Genomic DNA, 17500 nt, shown 5'->3' on the forward strand with positions numbered 1-17500 from the left:
TTTAAGGCCTGTCCACACGAGCGGGCCTGATCGGCGTGCTCCGGGGTTGACGGGCAAATTCTGGCCGGTTTACCCGTGAGTGTTGTCCACATGGGTGAGGCGATGGAGAGGTGGGCATGCCCGACGATGCCAGTAGTGTGTTCAGTGCGGTACGATAAACATGGTACCTACCGCAAAGAAGAGGATATTGTTTAGCATGATAATTGCTTTCTGTGTGATGAAAAAGAAGAAAAAGGAGAGAAAATGGTGCAAAGGCTGGCTCAGTAAAAGAAATGTATATGGTTAACGTACGTCTGCCAGGGTCGAAGCTCAAGTCATCGGGCACCACCATGGTGATTTTGCTACAAGACCCATCGGGCAATTTAACGGTTTGCCCGACAAGTGTGCCCGTTAGAGGGGAAGTCCGCCGATCAGGCCCGATCGTGTGGACAGGCCTTTATGCTGTGCGGCTAAGAAGTTGCCTCAAAATGGTCCTCATATGAACCGAACTTTTTTCAATAATAAAATCAACTTTTACTTTATATCTCATGAATAGTAAAGACTAAATGTTAATTACAAGAGTTAATCAACGATGAATAAGAAAAAAAAAGGCCACCTCAGACTGTTTACCTCTCATCGGTAATCGAATTTATGAATGAAAGATGACGTCACTGCCTTACGATTTTCAAAACAAAATCTATTAGTTTCTATGATAAAACTTGCATAATAAAAGTTTGTATATATGAAGGTAAATAAGAAGTAAGTTGTTTTAATGAATAATTCATAGAAATGCTGATTTAATGCCGAATTTATCAATAAAAATATAAGCATATGAGCTCGCTATTCACGCCGTATGGCGATAATGCTGAATTGCCGTCTGCTCTAATTCAAAAGAAGGCAGTAACTGGCAACTTTCACTCAATCTTATCGTCATTTACGTTCGATAAATAAGTAATTTCAACGATTAACATGACAGTGCTTTGCATGAATATTCATTAATATGCATAGAAATATGGAAAGACGAAGAAACTGAGTTTTGATACATATCCAATCTATAAAAAAAAAAGCTATTTAAAACTAACATGTGGCAACTTTCCCATTCCCGACTGTCTCGTGTTTCCTCGAACTATGATTTGCTGTTAGGCCAGAATTTGAGCTTTCGCTCAGTATCGCGCATACTTTTTTATTATTATTATTTATTACCACAAGGAGATTGATTCTACTATATAATCCCAAGGGATTATGTAAATAATCATAATCATTATGCATGATCAACTAAGAAAGCAGACGAATTTCTACGGATATAAGAAAGGAAATTTCACTAAAAACTAAATTATGGTGGGTGAATTGGGCCAGGCGTTTGACAGACATCAACAGTTAGCCAGCAAATCTGAGATCTCACATAGTTCTTTAAACCCAGTATCTTCTTTCATAAAAGGAAAGCTTTCACAACAGATGTAGAAGACTGATTGCACCATTCTTACTGAAAACTTGGACATTAAATTTAACATAAAATCACGGCGTAAATCACCTACTTCACCTATGTCAGTCAAGGCTGGAGGGGAAGGAAGCTCCCTGCGATCATTCGAAGAGATATTTTTCACCTTAAATATATATTGCTTACGTGTTTTGGAAGCCCAACTCGGTTTATCATGAACGTTCAACTTGTAACATCCGTAGGGCTCATTAACCACTGAGGTATCACCAATGAAATTCCACGAATCCTTTCTTCAAAATGATTTGACAGTTTTTCCATTTGCTTGGAAGCATTCTCCGCTTTTTTTTATCTTTTTTATTTATTTATTATTATTATTATTATTTTTTTTTTTTACTGTGCAGCCATTACGATATAGACTTTGCTTCGATTGCACTTTCCGAGGAGGACAAAATCTTTATCGGCTTTCTAATGAAGAATTACTTAGCACTAAATTTGCTCTTTAGAGCGGCATGAGAGAGAGAGAGAGAGCACTAAATTTGCTCTTTAGAGCGGCATGAGAGAGAGAGGAGAGAGAGAGTGAGTTCAAGGAGGAATGATAGCTGCTTAACTACTGCCCTTTCGTAGCAATGTTTAGGTTTATCACAAAATATCTCACGAATCCTTAATTTAAACCGTATTATTGACTACTCACCTCATTGTGTGCACTATCAGATTTCATTGTAAGTTTGTTTTGGTAACTTACTGTTACAGAATTTAAGGATAATTGCACTAATGTTCAACGTCTTTCAGTCGTTAGAATTACTCTAACACTAAATTTTGCCTTAGAGTACATGGCAGAGAGAGAGAGAGAGACTTTTAAAAGCGTAAGCACTTGTTTGTTAGAATAAATAGCATAAAGCGGAAGAGACAGTAGCAACGGGAATTAACTGTCCATCTTGTAGCATGAGAGAGAGAGAGAGAGAGAGAGAGAGAGAGAGAGAGAGAGATATATTTTTAAAAGCGTAAGCATTTGTTTGTTAGAATAATTAGCATAAGAAGAGAGAAGAGAGAGAGACCTTGTGACAGCATAAAGCAACGTTACTGTGGATAAAACCATCGAAATGTTCCTTGTGCGTGTTTATAGGGACCCCTCCACCGAGTATCCCCGAGCACGCCCTTCTCTCTCTGCTGAAAATATGCACCAAGAAGGCCCCTTTCATTAACCACTATGGCCATATGTACTTACAAATCGAGTGTGTAGCGATGGGATCCCCCTCGAGGTCCTGTTTGCGAACTTTTATATGGGTATAGTGGAGGAGCGTGTCTTTAAGAGCATCAGGAAGCCTTCTATATACGTAGAATATACAGATGACACCTTCATCCAAGCAGGAACGATGGAGGAGATCGAGGAGATACGGCAAGCCTTCCATACCCACAGTTGTCTACGTTTTACCATTGAACATAACCGTGATGGCCGTCTTCCCTTCCTGGTTGAACCGATGGAGGGCACGTTCGCCACAAGGGTCTACACGAAGCCTACGAACCTGGGAATGTGTCTAAACGGCGAGAGTGAATACCCTGAACGTTAGTTATAAGGACACCACCATCAGCGCCTACGTCAGGAGAGCTCTCTCCCATTATTCGACATGGACAGACACCCATAAGGAGATGGAACGTGCAGTCCAAGTGCTAGTGAACAACGGACACACCAACCGTAGCATCCAGAACGTCTTTAGGAAGAGTATGGAGAAATGGTACCTACAGGAATCCCGCCCAGACCCTCCATCGGCGATATAAAAAAGATGAGCGAGCAATACGGGAAATAATCAAGAACCTCGTTTCCCCGACCGACAACAGCAAACAGATCAACTTGATCATCTGCTATCAGAGTAAGAAGACATGCAGCCTTATTATCAAGAGTAACCCCGCACCGTCGCAGGATCTCTTGAAGAAGACAAACGTTCATCTACAGGTATATTTGCCCAATCCTAGGATGCCTCGGAACTTACATCGGGATGACGTCATGCGCCTCTCTAAGAGGATCTCCTGTCATGTGCAGGAAGGAACGATATTCAATCATGCAAGAACTGCACATAATAAAAGAATCCACAGCTGCGATATCGTTGGTAACTTCAAGGTTATCGACCAAGCACCCGATCTACGTCGTTTGCGAATCTTAGAAGCGCTGCACATCGGGAGTGAGAAACCCAGTATGAACGTCACACAAAAGACCTTCCATCTCCCCACTGCCGTCAGGAGAGCAGCAGACAACGCCCCACAACGACAATTGCACTAGAGGGATCCTGAGGATGATAGAAGCTGTTATGGGCGACACAAACTCAGAAACTCAACTTTAACCTTTATTCCGTTAACAGTAGTAGTAGTAGTAGTAGTAGTAGTAGTAGTAGTAGTAGTAGTAGGTTCATTCCTGAAAGGAATTATTGCAAACTTTAAATACATTATTAAATAACCCATAATATTCAATAAGTCATAACGGTGACATAATGTACCTTAACAAATCTTGCAAAGCTAATTAAATATACTTTCTAAACAAGACACTTTCATTGCCACTTTAAGCCTCCTTTGACTATATCACATTTTATCATATTTATAGGACAATCAAATGTTAAAACGTCACAAATAACCAATTACGCCTTTTAACGCTTAAATGAATAAGACATATAATGCAAATATATATAAGTTCGTCAAAAATCTTACATCTGTTGTGCTCAAAATGAATCCTTTGAATTACAAATTATATACAACTGTACTCCTTGAAGACCTTGCTTGAACTGCCAAAGAGACTTCATAATTTTAGGAAGTGAGATGAAATTGTAATTTGTTTACACCTCTCAACTCTTTAACTACCACTTACAAAAGTAACGACATTGTACCAACTAGATGGGTTTGTGTTTCTGCATTTACATACTCAGCCTCATAAAAACAGATTAAACCTGTTTATCAAAATATACACATATTCATGCAGACAATAAATAACCTTTAAGTTACAATACAAACTCTTTGAATTCAAAACTCTTTCATGATTCACATATTCACCTAAACAAATTAAACATCTTCATAACTCAAATAATATATAATATCAAATGATAGGCCATAAGAACAACATAATATCACGTTACATTTAACATGAAAATCCTAGCCTTCAACTAATAACACTAGCTTCTGAATAGGACGGACAATAACCAAAGAAAGTGTCTTAATCTTGGCACTGCGAATTGTTCCTTTGTCATCAGGGTATACTTCTATCACTCGCCCCATTGGCCACTGATTCCTTGGCTCAATGTCACTTTACCAAGACCACATCGCCAACAATTAGATTTCTTCTTGGTTCATTCCACTTTTGTCTAGTCTGTAAAGTGCTCAAATACTCCTTTCTAAATCTTGACCAAAACAGGTTGGTCGATATTGAACGCATCTCCACCTTCTCCTCATGTAAACATCATCCTTTGAAACAAGCAGGGGGAGGGATCACATAAGATTTTGGAATCAACAAATGGTTTGGAGTTAGTGGCTCAAGGTCATCTACGCTGTCACTTACAGTGGTTAACGGTCTTGAATTGACGATGCTCTCAACCTCACAAAGCAGAGTCCGTAAACTTTCATCATTTAGCCTTTCACCAAATTCCTTCACCAGTGCAGACAACACTTTTCTAACTGTTCTGATTTGGCGCTCCCAACAACCACCCATGTGGCTTGCTGCAGGTGGATTGAATTTCCATTCAATATGATGATGCGACAAATACTTCTCAATCTTCTTTTCCTCCATCTCATCAAGAGCTGCCTTAAGTTCTCTCTCAGCCCCATGGAAGTTGGTTCCATTATCACATCTGATAACCTTGGGATGACCTCTTCGAGAAACAAATCTTCGCAAAGCATTTATGAAAGAGTCAGATTGTAAAGTGTTTGCAGTTTCAATATGAATTGACCTACCAACCAAGCAGGGAAATATCACACCATACCTCTTTAACTCCTTTCTTCGTTCCTTGATGTAATAGGGTCCAAAGAGGTCAATACCAACATTACTGAATGGTGGTGAAGGTTCCAATCTGTCTGCTGGAAGATTCAGCCATCTTTTTTGACTCAAAGCTGGTTCTTTCAACTTCCTGCAAGTAACACAATGAAATAACACATTCCTGACAGTTGCATTAGCATTGATGATCCAATACTTCTGCCTTAGATTTGAGAGAACATGGTTTCTACTTGAATGAGCTAATAATTCATGCTCATGTCGTATCAACAATGTAGTCACATGATGCTTCTTTGGTAACAGTATGGGATGTTTGGCAGACTGCAGAATGTCAGACTTTCTTATCCTACCTCCAACCTTCAATAAGCCATCCTCAGAATCAAGAAAGGGATCAAGCTTATAAATTGGACTACTCTTGCCAACTGACAATTCCTTGATAAAGCCTTCACTTCATCACCAAACACCTCCCGTTGAACATACATTATGATTGCCCTTTTCCGCATCAGTGGTTACACAACCTTTCCTTTTACCACTAAGGATTGACTTTAGTTGTTGAAATACAGAAACTGCCTTTTGTAACCTTGACCATGAAGAGAAATATTCAATCAATCTTGTAAACCCATGATGTTCTTCAGAAATTGTGACCGCAGACACATGTTCACTCTTACCATCAACACAATCTGCACACACATACTCCTGTGAAGGCAAATAATCAGATGCAATAAATGATGGGCCATGAAACCATTTGTCATACTGCAAAAACTGATGTACACTAATACCTCTTGATCCCACATCAGCAGGGTTATCACTGGAGTTTACATATCTCCATTGCTCAGGCTGGGAGTAGTCCCTTATAACCCTGACTCTGTTGGCTACAAAAACAGGAAACCTTTTAGTGTTGCTATGAATATAGTGAAGGACTGTTGTTGAATCTGTGTAGTACACTACCTTGCCAACAGTAAACTCCAACTTCTTCAGGATGTGTTGAGCAACCTTGACAGACACAGTTGCAGCTGTAAGTTCTAACCTAGGTATAGTCACCACCTTTTTGGGAGATACTCTTGATTTTCCCATGACAAGATTTGACTGAACGTTGGTTTCCATCGTGAAGAACAAGATATGCTGCAACACCATAACCAACTGTACTTGCACCGCTGAATAATACAAGACTTGAACCTGTCACATTACCAAAACCACTTGACTTGAAGCATCTTGGTATTGAAAGCTGCTCCAGTAAATGAAGACCTTGTATCCAATGTTTGCCACCTTTCAGCTGGCTCATCTGGAATCCTCTCATCCCAGTCCAGACTCTCAACTTGACACAATTCTTGTAACAGTTTCTTGGCTGGTAAGATGATTGGAGAGAGCAACCCAAGGGGGTCATATAATGATGAGATAGTTGATAACAATCCTCTTCTGGTGAATGGATTATCCTTCAGCTCAATTGAGAACTTGAATGAGTCTTCTTTAAGGTCCCCATAACATTCCTAAGGCTCTTGTCATTAAACTCTCCATGTCAAGATTAAACTTGTCACTTTCAACCGAACAATCTTCAGCAGGCAAAGCTTTAAGGACATCAATGAATTGCTGACAAATTTAGTTAACCTAAATCCTCCTTCACCAGTTGCAGATACCAAATCCTTCACCAACTTCACTGCTGTAGGAACATCAGCACATGATTCAAACAGTCGTCAACATAGAAATTGTGCCTTATGGTGCTGCCAACAGTGAATCATACGTCTCATCTGCTTTGTCTGCTGTGGCCTTCAATGCAGTATTTGCAATACTCGGTGATGAGATTGCTCCGAAAATGTGAACAGCCATTCGGAATTCTTCAAGAGGTCGATTGATGTCACCATTAGGCCACCACAAGAATCTAACATAGTCCTGATTCTCAGGTGGAATCTTTATTTGAAAGAACATAGCTTCAATATCTCCAATGAATGCATAAACCTCCTGCCGGAATCTAATGAGTACTCCTGTCAATGAATTGGTGAGGTTTGGACCCTGTAGCAGAACATTTAATGACACACCTTCAAACTTGGCACTACAGTCAATAACAATCCTAATCTTCCCTTTCTTGGGATGAAAAACTGCGTGATGAGGAAGATACCAAACAGGAATCTTATTGACCTCATCATCTGGATCTTGTAAGCATAGCCTTTTTCAAACAACTAGTCCATGAATGCTGTGTACTGCTGTCTGTAATCTTCACCATTCTTCATCTTCCTCCTCCTTTGCCACTTAGCTCTGCTAACAGCCTGCTTCTATTGTTAGGAAGATTCACATTGAGATCTCTGAAAGGCATGGGTAGCTGAAAGTGACCATCTCTAAATTCAATGTCATCCTGGCACCTTTTCACAAATCTTATGTCCTCAAAAGATAAGCCACGCTCATCAGGAAACTGACCCAAGATCCCTTTCTGAAAAATCTAACTCAAAGTACTTTCTAATACTTTCAACAGTAATACAGTCAGTAACATGTTGAACATCAGATACAAGTAACCTGTGACATGAAACCCATTTGAACTAACCTTAACATGTACAGGCCCATTAACTGTCCATACATGCAAATACCTTACTGCATGGGGGCCATAACCTGAAGTGGGTACAACCTCTAATGGTTGTAAAGCTGTTGGACAGTTACTACCTATCAAAATTCCTATGTCTAACTCTGGCTGATACACTGGAATCTTATTAATAACACTTGATAAATGAGGCCAATCCTTTAACATTTCATACCTTGGAATTTGATCATGATTAACAGGAATATCCTTTTGTGTGAATACCTTTGGCAATACAACATCATTATTACCATGTATATTAGCAACACAAGACCATTTACAATAAAGGTTTTAAACCGTATCAGTCCCATGCATTGTTTGCAACTTGATAGCTGTTTCAATACCTTTACAGTTTAATTGATCCTTGATACTATCTTTAATGAAACAACCTGTACTGCCCGTATCATAAAAGGCATAAGTTTGTACTATATTGTCACTACCCTTACACGTAATTGCACAGGCAAGATTGATTGCAACACTGTATCAGAAATTGTACATGCAGAAGACCTCACATTACTTAGACTTTGAGTATTACCTTGACCTGGAGTGCGACCTTCACCTTGAGTACCATCTTGACCCTTAGCACAACCTTGACCTGTACTTTCAAACTGTGCACTAGCTTGTGATACAATTGCACTGTTGCTGTCAAGCATCCTAAAGTTCTCAATGTGCAGAGTGGTAGGATGCCTTTTATTACATGTCTGGCACTGCCGTCGATTGAGACTTTTTTGAAGTGTGGTTATTGCCCAAACAACTGAAGCAAAGACGGTTGTCTTTAACAAATTCTCGTCTTTCATCCACACTCCTGTGCAGAAATTGAAGGCACTCCTCAATGTCATGATGACCACTACAGAGTTGGCATTTCCTAGTATACTGGTTGGCAGAATTTGATGGTTGCACTGTAACTGCAAACGATTTTTGCTTGGTCTGACTTGAGCCATGATTTGCCTTTGCCTTTGAAAAACACACACTTTACCCAAAGCTTCCCTGCTGAATACAGGATCCATTGCTGCCTCTGCTGCATTTCTGCACAAATTCCACTAATGTGGTGAAACACACACAAATACCTTGCCTCCTGAGCTTTATCACATGATCCAAACCACATATTTTGAATATACACTGCAGCTTTGAAATCACCCTCTGAAGGTTTGGCGAATCATTTAAAACCTGCATGTTTGACAATGACTGCATGGTATGATTACATTTCACAAGATACAAAGCATATTCCTGCAAAGATTCACTGTTATCACCTCTCCACTTGTGGCCACTTGGTTAGCTTGTCTATGTATGCCATGGAAACCTTGTATGGATCTCCATACACTTTGTCCAGAAGTCTTTTTGCTTCAATGTATCCTTCAGATGCATTCATAAACATGCACCCAGCTATGAGAGACTTAGGCTTTCCTTCTAGATGCTGATCTAAGAAATACAGCCTGTTGGAGTCTGATGTGGTGTGTGGCACGATGCGGTCATTAAATGCCAACATGAATGATGCATATTCAAGAAGATCACCACAAAACTTGGTTACTTCAGCATGAGGCAGCATCATAGCCGCTGCTAATTGTTGCTGACTTTGGTAGAATGACTCCTGGGGCAGGTGCCATGGGTAGAAAAGGCACTGTGACATTGGGTTTATTCTGATGCACATTGTGACTGGGAACAAATGCTGGTGTTTCAGGGTTTAAAACTTTGTCTGTTGATGGAAATAACTTCTTCCTGGAACACTTCTTCCCTTGCCCTTGCTGCTTCAATTTCACCATCCAACTTTAACAAATCTTCCTTGGCTTTTAATTCTGCTTGTTGTTGGGCTATTTCTGTCTGTTTCTCAAGCAGTGCCCTCTGTGCAAGCAAACCAGCCAACTTTGCCTTCTCCTGTATGAGAGCTGACTTTACACTTGATGCCGTGCTTTTTAATGACCTCCTGGATTTATGTGACCTGCTCCGCAGTGAAGATTCGTCCATAGAATCCTGCAAATTTGCTTCTGTTGTGGCTATCCATTTATGCACCTGAAATCTGAATCCTAAGGCAGACAATTATTTATCTTCAAAACCTTTTGATTTCTGGCTGGTGCTCGTTGACAGGTAGTTAAGACAAGTAATCACTGTGGCAGTCTTTGTACTTCTTTAACCCTTCCTCAAACTCCTCCATGCCTGTCTTTACTAAATGGAGATTATCAGGCTTCTCCATACACTTGCTGACTTCATTCCGTTTCTTTGTGAGGGCAGAGAGAGCAGCAGTCTGGTTGTTCTTGAGGGTGCGTAACTTCTCCTTGGCGTCACCATTGTCTTCTACGTTGTCCTTCTGATCCGTATTCATGTTAAAGATGAATGAACTGTTGTTATGGGCGACACAAACTCAGAAACTCAACTTTAACCTTTATTCCGTAACATAAGTAGTAGTAGTAGTAGTAGTATAAGTAGTAGTGTAGTAGTAGTAGTAGTAGTAGTAGGTTCATTCCAGAAAGGAATTATTGCAAACTTTAAAATACACATTATTAAATAACCCATTCAATATTCCAATAAGTCCATAACCGGTGACATAATGTACCTTAATAAATCTTGCAAAGCTAATTAAATATACTTTCTAAACAAGACACTTTCATTGCCACTTTAAGCCTCCTTTGACTATATCACATTTTATCATATTTATAGGACAATCAAATGTTAAACGTCACAAATAAACCAATTTACGCCTTTTAACGCTTAAATGAATAAGACATATAATGCAAATATATATATAAGTTCGTCAAAAATCTTACATCTGTGTGCTCAAAATGAATCCTTTGAATTACAAATTATATACAACTGTACTCCTTGAAGACCTTGCTTGAACTGCCAAAGAGACTTCATAATTTTAGGAAGTGAGATGAAATTGTAATTTGTTTACACCTCTCAACTCTTTAACTACCACTTACAAAGTAACGACATTGTTTTACCAACTAGATGGGTTTTGTGTTTCTGCATTTACAGAAGCGTTAGCTCTCATCCTGAGGGCGTCCCTAGTAACCCTGAGGGAGATCGAAGCTCAGGCTCTCGCCCACATAGTCAAATAAGACGACTGTGATAGACCAAAATAATAATAATAATAATAATAATAATAATAATAATAATAATAATAATAATAATAATAATAATAATAATAATAATAATAATAATAATAATAATATGTAGTAATAATTTTGAAAAGAAAAATAACAAAAATAAAAAGAAAGTAATTTTAATAATAATAATAATAATAATAATAATAATAATAATAATAATAATAATAATAATAATAATAATAATGTGGAAGTTTCGAATAGGTATCACCAGTGAAAGACGGTACAACAACCTAGAAGATACAAACACCATCCCCCGCCAACAGAAAGGCTGCAGAAGGAAGTGTAGGGGCACAAAATGACCAGCTCCTGATAGAAAAAGATGGTATGAAGAATAGTAAGAGAAGGAAAACCAACCTAAGCATAACATGGGATCGACTACAAGAAAGCCTTCGACATGATACCACACACGTGGCTAATAGAATGCCGGAAAATATATATGGGCAGAGGAAAGCACCATCAGCTTCGTCAAAAATAAAATGGGCAACTGGAATATAGTATTTACAAGCTCTGGGATAAGACTAGGAGAGGTTAACATCATGAGAGGGGATCTTTCAAGATGACTCACTGTCCCCACTACTCTTCGTAGTAGCCGCCATGATTCCCATGACAAAAGTACTACAGAAGATGGACCCAAGAATGACTTCAGCAAGAGTTTCTGCGACTCGTGCAAAGTGCATGGGCACACCGCTTCCTTGTCGAGATGCCCCAAGAAAGCAGCTGTGGTTATTGCCATTGCAATGGCCGGGACGAATCCATCCTCAACTCTAGTAGCCCTCAAGCGCGAGGCCCTATATTTGTTCCACCTCCTAGAGGTCCCTATCCTGCCCACCAGGTCCGACAGACACACAATTCGTCACAAAGGAGAGCCTCAACCCGTTAAGATGTTCTTGCATACTCTGTGGTCGAGAGTCACCCAACCTCAGCGCTCTGAGGTATGTACTATAGAGGTTATACCGTCCTGCTAGGACAAGATTTTAAGCCTCCTCCTACATTTTCACAGTCCCAGGGCCCCCGCCCTTCCTTGTATACCTCCAGACCAAACCTACAGTCCTCCAAGAACCAAGGATATATAGAGAGAGGTAGCATCATCCCCACTCAATATACCAGAAGCCTCCTGATGTTTGGTGTAGGCGTGGTTCTTTATATATCAATGTAATCTGAAATTAAGAAATACAAATGAAAGTAATAAATAAAATAAAAATAAGAAAATAAAAATATATAAATGAAAAAAAATAAATAGAAAAATGAAAATAAAAAATAAATGAAAAAAATAAAATAAATAAAGTGAAAAATGAATAAATGATAAATAATAAATAAAAAGTTAAAAAAAATGAATAAAAATGAAAAATAAATAAATAAATAAAATTAAATAAGAAAATACATAAAGAAAAAAACAAATGCTTATTAATAAATAAAAAAATAAATAAGAAAAAATAAACGAATAGAAATAAATAATCATAAAATAAGTAAATAACTAATAAATAAATGAATGAATAAAAATTAAACTAATAAAGAACAAAACTGCATTAAAATAAATAACAATAACAATAAAAATAAATAGAAATAAACTAGAAAAAATAAGTAAATAAAAAATACATAAATAAATAAATAAAAATAAAAATATACATAAAAAAATGGAATCGAAAATTAATAAATCAACAAATAAGAAATAATAAGTAAGCATATATAAACAAAAAATGAATAAATAAATAGATATATCAAAATAAAAATATTTTAAAATAAAGATAAAAATAAATGAGTAAACAAATAAAAATAAATAAATGAATAAAAAAATTATAATTAAATTAAAAAAAAAAATAAATAAAAATGAATAAATACAAATGAACAAATAAAAAAATAAAAATAAACTATAGTACATATCCATATATATTGAATAAATAAAAAATAAATAAAAATAAAAAATAAATTGAATAATAAAAAATAAATAAAAATAATTACATAAATATATAAACGAAAATAAAAAATAAATAAATATAAAAAAAATAAAAAATATATAAATAAAATAAATAACAAATATATAAATAAAAATAAATAAGATAAATAAACATATAAATAATAAATAAATAAAAAATAATAAATACATAGAAATGAAAATAAATTAATAGAGTGAATAAATAAATAAATAAATAAAAAACAAATAACTAAATAAATATTAAACAAAAATAAATAAAACACATAAATAGACAAAATATATAAAAATGTATAAATATATGAAAGCAAATAAATTAATAAAAAATGAATGAATAACCAATATAGAAAAATTAATAAATAAATAAAAATAAACAAATAAATAAATAAATAAAAATAGATAAAATGAATAAAAAAATAAACATTAGGGGAAAGGGATCTTCCAGTTCTACTATCTGTCCCCACTACTCTTCGTAGTAACCATGATTCACATGACAAAAGTACTACAGAAGATGGGCCCAAGCACGACTTCAACGAGAGTTCCTTCGACTTGTGCACAGTGCATACGCACACCGCTTCCTGGTTGAGATGCCCCAAGAAAGCAATAGCGGTGACTGCCATTGCAATAACAAGGACGGACAATCCTTCAGTTTTAGTATACCCTACAGCGCAGGGCCCTATATTTGCTGCACCTTCCAGAGGTCGCTATCCTACCCACCAGATCCAAGTTTTCGATGACACTGGTGCTCAGATATCCATCATTCGCGAGGCTAAGATTCCTTACGGAGCTCGGCTTGACAGGCACCAATTTATCACAAAGGAAAACCTCAACCACATTAAGATGTTCTTACCTACTGTCTGGTCGAGAGTCACCCGACCTCACCGCTCTAAAGTATGTACTATGGAGGTTATACCGTTCTGCTAGGACAAGATCTTAAGCCTCCTCCTACCTTTTCACAGTTGCAGGGCCACCACCCTTTCTTACATACTTCCAGACCAATCCTACTGTCTTCCAAGAAGCAAGGTATCTAGAGAGAAAAGTAGCGCTATCCCCATTCAATATCACAGAAGCCACGTTGCGTTCTTTGCTGAACATCTGTACAAGATGACTCCTGATGTTTTGTGTGGGCGTGTTTCTTTATAACCCCCTCCTGGGCGTGGTAGGAGAGTCTCTTAGACAGGTGCAAGCTGGTCGTACACCTTTACACCTGGGCGGCTGTGCGATTAAGGCAGGCTTGTAGTAATTGTAATTTGATTTAAATGTTATTCATTACACATTCTTAATATTAATTCTAGCTATAATAGAAATTTGCTAAACGTATCATGACTCCATACTACAGATATGACGTTACATACCGAAATATTTCTTGGAAATCGATAAAAATTTAAACATTTCCTTTTGTTTTCCTGATTTATGTGGCACCAGACACCATAATTGAGCTATGTTAAAATGTCAAAATAGTTAAATAGACCGCCTTCTCTCTTTGACAACTGAAGTATGACGACCAGAGAATAAATGGGAAGGAGGTTAGCGACAGAAAACGATCAAGCAAATATCTCCGGGGACTATGGTATCAATAAACAAAAGGTGATATGTACCAATAGACCAGACGTGGCGTTGATTGACAACATTAAGGAGAATGTATCACTCATTAATGGTTCGCCAATTAACCAGGTGGACAACCAGGAGTAGGAAGGGAAAAGAATCTTGAGAAAGTAATCAGGGGAGAGAGAGAGAGAGAGAGAGAGAGAGAGAGAGAGAGAGAGAGAATGACATCGATGACAATATCATAGTATATCTGCAAAGACTGAAATGTAAATATATACACTAATCTTCACCCTGCATGTGAAAATGACCTCCATAGGCGTTCTACTAGCCTGTTTAAGTAGATCAAGGAATAGTCAGAATCCAGACTTCGGATAAAAATGTAACCGTGAAAAACTCTACGGGTTTTACAACGAATGTTTAACAACAGCCTTTGGCATCTTTGAATAGAATTAAAATTGACTTCCATAATTACCTGTCTTAGACATGCCAGTCTTCAGGCGCGTTTTGTTCAGCGGTTTAAGCAAACAACGGAGAAAATCATAATTATGAAAATAGACCTACAAAATATTACTGCAGCTGAGGCAGCAATTACTTTTAATTTAACACGTTTAAAAGATGTTTACTTCAAGAAAAAAAAGGTGAAAATAATGAAATAATATTAAGGAACATTAAAATTAAAAAACAATAGTAAAATAAAAAGTAAATTAAAAAATAGATAGATAAAAATAAATGAATAGAATTTAAAAAAAAATGAAATTTACAAATAAATAAATAACAATAAATAAATTAATAAATAAAAAATAAATAAATAAATGAATAAATAAAAAATTAATAAATGAATAAAAATAAATAAAAATAAAATAAAATAAATAAATTAAAATGAATAAATGAATAAATAAAAAAAATAAATAACTAAAAAATAAATAAAAATGAATAAATGAATATATAAACATAAAAAATTATATAAATAAATAAATAAAAATAAAAAAAAAAAAAATGAATAAATAAGTAGATAAATAAAAATAGATAGATTAATAAATAAGCATACATATAAGTGAATAAAAAACAAATAGTAATAGAAAAAAAATGAAAAAATAAGTAAAGATATATACATAAATGAAAATAAATCAATATATAAATAAAAATAAAATAAAATTAAAAAAAATAAAAATAAAATAAAGATATATATAGAAATAAATAAAATAATTAAATAACCCTATATAAATAAATAAATAAAATTAAATAAATAAAAGCAATATAATTAATAAATAAATAAAAGTAATATAAATGAATAAATAAATAAAGTAAATAAATCGATAAATAAATAAATAAATAATTATGAATAAATAAAAAAATGAATATATAAAAATAAAGCTAAAAAATATATAATAAAAATCAAAATAATTTTATAAACAAATAAATATACAAATAAAAAATAAATATATAAATAAAGAAAATAAAAATACAAAAATAAAAAATATATGAAAATAATACATAAATAAATAAATAAAATAGAAAAAAATAAATAAAAAAATAATACAAAAAATAAATATATAAATCAAAACAAATAAATAGAAATAAAGAAATAAAATAATAAACTAAATAAAAATAAATAAATACATAAAAATAAACAGATTACTTAAAATGAATGAATAAATATATAAATACCAAATTTAAAAATATAAATACATAAATAAACAAACAAAAACAATAAATACATAAAAATAAATATATAAGACAAATATATAAAAAGAATAAAAAATAAAAAAATAAAAATGAAAAAATAATAAAATGAATAAAGATAAACAAATATATAAATAATAAATATATAAAAAGATAAAAAAATATAAAAATAAACATATAAATAAATATAAAATATATAAAAATCAATAAATAAAACTAAAAATAAGAATAAATATAAATAATAAATAAAAATCTATGCAAATAAATAAATACATAAAATAAATAACTAATAAAAGGATTAAATAGATAATTAATAAAAACAAATAAATAAACAAAAATAAATAAATAAGTAAATGAAAGTAAATAAAGCAAAAAATATATAAATAAATAAAAATAATAATAAATAAAAGTTAAAAATAGATAAATAAATAAATAAATACATAAAAGTATATATATAAAAATGAAAATAATTAAAAAAACAAAAATAAAAAATAAAAATAAATTAATAAATAAATGGAAATAAAAATAAATATAAATAAATAAATAGTTAATATATGAAATATATATAAAAATAAATTAAATTAATAAAAATAAATAAATAAATAAATAAATAAATACTATAAATATATAATTAGAATAAATGATAATAAATAAATAGATAAAAATAAATTAGTAAAAATAAATAAATAAATTAAAAAATGAGGAAAACTCTTCATAGTAGCCATGATTCACATGACACAAGGAAATGTTTAGATTTTTATTGATTTCCAAGAAATATTTCAGTATGTGACGTCATATCTGTAGTATGACGTCATGATACGTTTAGAAAATTTCTATTATAACTAGAATTAATGTTAAGCAGAAATTTCTTTGAAGAATTACAATTACAGTTACCTTAAGAATGTGAAATGAATAACATTTCAGTTAAATTGCAATTATTGCAAGCCTGCCTTCATCGCACAGCCGCCCAGGTGTAAAGGGGGTGTTGCCTAGGCAGGCAAGAGATGACGACAAGCCGATTTCCTTCGCTCCAGATGCAACCACCTTACTTATGCCCACCTTTGGTATGACCAGCATGCAACTGTCTAAGAGACTCTCCTGCCACGCCCAGGAGGGGGTTATAAAGAACCATGCCCGCACAAAACATCAGGAGGCTTCTGTGATATTGGGTGGGGATGACGCTACCTTGGTTCTTGGAGGACTGTAGGGTTGGTCTGGAGGTAAGTAAGGAAGGGCGGGGACCCTGGGACTGTGAAAGGTTAGGAGAAGGCTTAAAATCTTGTCCTAGCAG

At 34.6% G+C, this 17500-nt stretch overlaps 1 protein-coding gene across 1 annotated transcript; it reads right to left on the bottom strand.

Moving 5' to 3' along the window:
• Positions 1-9193: 9193 nt before the first annotated feature.
• On the bottom strand, positions 9194-9595 carry LOC135211510 (uncharacterized). The gene has a single exon (XM_064244815.1). It carries the CDS (start codon positions 9593-9595, stop codon positions 9194-9196), a length of 402 nt encoding a protein of 133 aa, XP_064100885.1.
• Positions 9596-17500: the final 7905 nt, after the last annotated feature.

This window comes from Macrobrachium nipponense, chromosome 4 (assembly GCF_015104395.2).
Source record: "Macrobrachium nipponense isolate FS-2020 chromosome 4, ASM1510439v2, whole genome shotgun sequence".
In the NCBI taxonomy this organism is placed as follows: Eukaryota; Metazoa; Arthropoda; class Malacostraca; order Decapoda; family Palaemonidae; genus Macrobrachium; species Macrobrachium nipponense.

Excerpts from the sequence above, each read along its gene's own strand:
- LOC135211510 (XM_064244815.1), bottom strand. The coding sequence starts at position 9,595 with ATGTGCATCAGAATAAACCCAATGTCACAGTGCCTTTTCTACCCATGG.